The sequence below is a fragment of the Octodon degus genome, unplaced genomic scaffold (genome assembly GCF_000260255.1).
Source record: "Octodon degus isolate 3935 unplaced genomic scaffold, OctDeg1.0 scaffold00010, whole genome shotgun sequence".
In the NCBI taxonomy this organism is placed as follows: domain Eukaryota; kingdom Metazoa; phylum Chordata; class Mammalia; order Rodentia; family Octodontidae; genus Octodon; species Octodon degus.
The window spans coordinates 2,192,394-2,194,539 of record NW_004524586.1 but is presented as its reverse complement, the minus strand read 5'-3'; the positions used below and the strand labels follow the sequence as shown (position 1 = coordinate 2,194,539).

At 45.1% G+C, this 2,146-nt stretch overlaps 1 protein-coding gene across 1 annotated transcript in view; it reads right to left on the bottom strand.

The window, feature by feature from the left end:
- Positions 1 to 602: 602 nt before the first annotated feature.
- Positions 603 to 2,146, bottom strand: part of LOC101564514 (cytochrome P450 2C18-like) — a 51,551-nt gene continuing 50,007 nt past the window's right edge. Inside the window, exon 10 of the mRNA XM_004625490.2 lies at positions 603 to 1,115. Within this exon, the coding sequence (XP_004625547.1) occupies positions 934 to 1,115 (182 nt within the window). The 3' untranslated portion in view covers positions 603 to 933. The remainder of the gene's footprint in view (positions 1,116 to 2,146) is intronic.

Here is a 2,146-nt window from a genome sequence, read left to right as displayed (position 1 = left end):
TCAACAGCATAAGAAAAGAGCTAGAAGGGAAAGGGGTGGGCTGTTGGAAAAGGGTGAGCAGCTTGTTGTGCTGGCTTCTCTGATATGAACTCAGCTGTTCTCATAATTAAAGGAGCTCATGTCCTCACAGTCACTGAAAATGGCTTCTGTTCTCTTTGGGAAAACTCTGGTCTTTACATTAAGTGTCACCTCCTGGCTCCAATGTAGATCTTTTAGCCTCATGGCATACATCCGTCATCCTACTGACACAGACTTTCTGGCTTCCACCTCTCACCTTGGGCCTTCCCAGTACTGGTCCTTGATACAGATTTGCATGAGACATTCTCATGGGCTCTAGGCCTCCAGTTGGACTTGTGGAGAAAATTGCCATGGGCTCCAGGTCTTCGGCTGGACTCATGCAGGACACTGCCAGGGGATCCAGGACTTAGGCTGGATTCTTCGGGCCTACACTGTGTGGACAGATCTCTTGCAGTCCTTTGCATTTGTCTTTTTGAGTGAATATAACTTAGATATCCTGTATTAAATCTGTTCTTCACAAACCTTGTCTACAATACCTACAGTGTGCAAAAAACAAAGAAACTCTGAGAACTGGCCCAACAGTTAACATTGATTTTTATTCATAATGGAAATATGTAGCTGTTAGTTGTCATACAAATTATTTTGCAGTTTTACAATGAGAATGTACTAGCAATGGCATGAGGTAATTAGAAATTAGGCACCTGTGGTGATCAACACAAGTGTTACAAAACGTAAGAACTGAAGATATATTTTTGTAGTGATTCAGAAAATTCTCCTTAATGAAGACTGGAAGATCTTGAGGGAATGACAAGACGCAAGGGGAAATCTAGCACAGAAATTTCTGATGGTGGGAAAAGGTAGGCGATGCTCCCGAGAGGGAGATGCTGCTGGCGACAGTTGCTGCGCTGCTGCTCTTCAGAGAGGAAGGAAGCAGAGCTGGTAGGAAGGTGGCACGTGGCCAAACCCACTCGTAATTGGCGTGGTATCAATGTCCTTTGGGTCAACCAGAGGCTTCAACTTGAAATTCTGTAAAATCGTGGTCAGAAACAAAAACAGCTCCATGCGGGCCAGGCCTTCTCCTGCACACATACGTTTCCCTGAAAATAAGAAATGTACAGATTTGTTCCTTAAAATCATGTGAACTGTCAGAAAAAAACATGCAGAGAATGTGAGCAATGAATAACTAGATGGGTAGGTCACACGCCAGGCAGCTGGAAGGGGTCTCGGCAGATGCACAGCAGATGGGCATGTTTGCTATCCACCTAGCTAGCCTGCCCCTTCAAACCTTTTTTTATTTTCCTTCAAGCACCTTTCATTCACCAACTATTCATTGGAGAATCCTTCAACACACATTTTCACTGGGTGTCCCACTATAAAATTTCACATTTAGAGCCGGCCAGATAGCTCAGCGGACTACAGCACCTGCTTAGGCAGAGCACAGTGGCCGGAATCTGATCCCCAGCGTACTATGCCAGCCCCACCCCTGGGGCGCATTGAGCCGGAAATGGAGACTGGATGTGGTGGTACACTCTGTAATCCCAGAGCTTGGGAGGCTTAAAACAGGAGGATCACTACGAGTCCAATCTACATAGTGAAACCCTGTACCTATACTAAATACATTTTTTTTTTTAATTTCATACTTACATGAAACCTTTTTCTAAAAATACACTCACGTTTTTCACCCAGGGGGCTGAAGTGAGAAGGGTTCAGAGGAAGCTCATATATTGTTTCTATCTGTTCCTCTGGCAAAGTACTCAACCAAAGGTTCTTTTTTCCTTGGTGTAATTTCAAAGTCACCTGTCAATACAGGCCACTCCCTCACTTTATTTATTTATTTACTTATTTATTTTGGCTGGATCAGGCTGCCTTAAGGGTGGGTCTGATAATGCACGTGGAGTTGGGGATTGAACCACAGTCCCCTGTGCTGACTGGGTTTGCCGGAGCAGGCACTTAAACAACTGAACTAACCCGCAAGCCACTGCTCCCTCACTCTAAAGCTTCAAGCAACTCTCCTCTCTGTCTCATGATCAAAGGCCCAAGTGACATGGCCTGGTCCTCCACATACTGTTCCCCATCTGCCGTTTGACATCGTGCCTTCCATTCATCACATTCTTCACTCTCAGCTCTT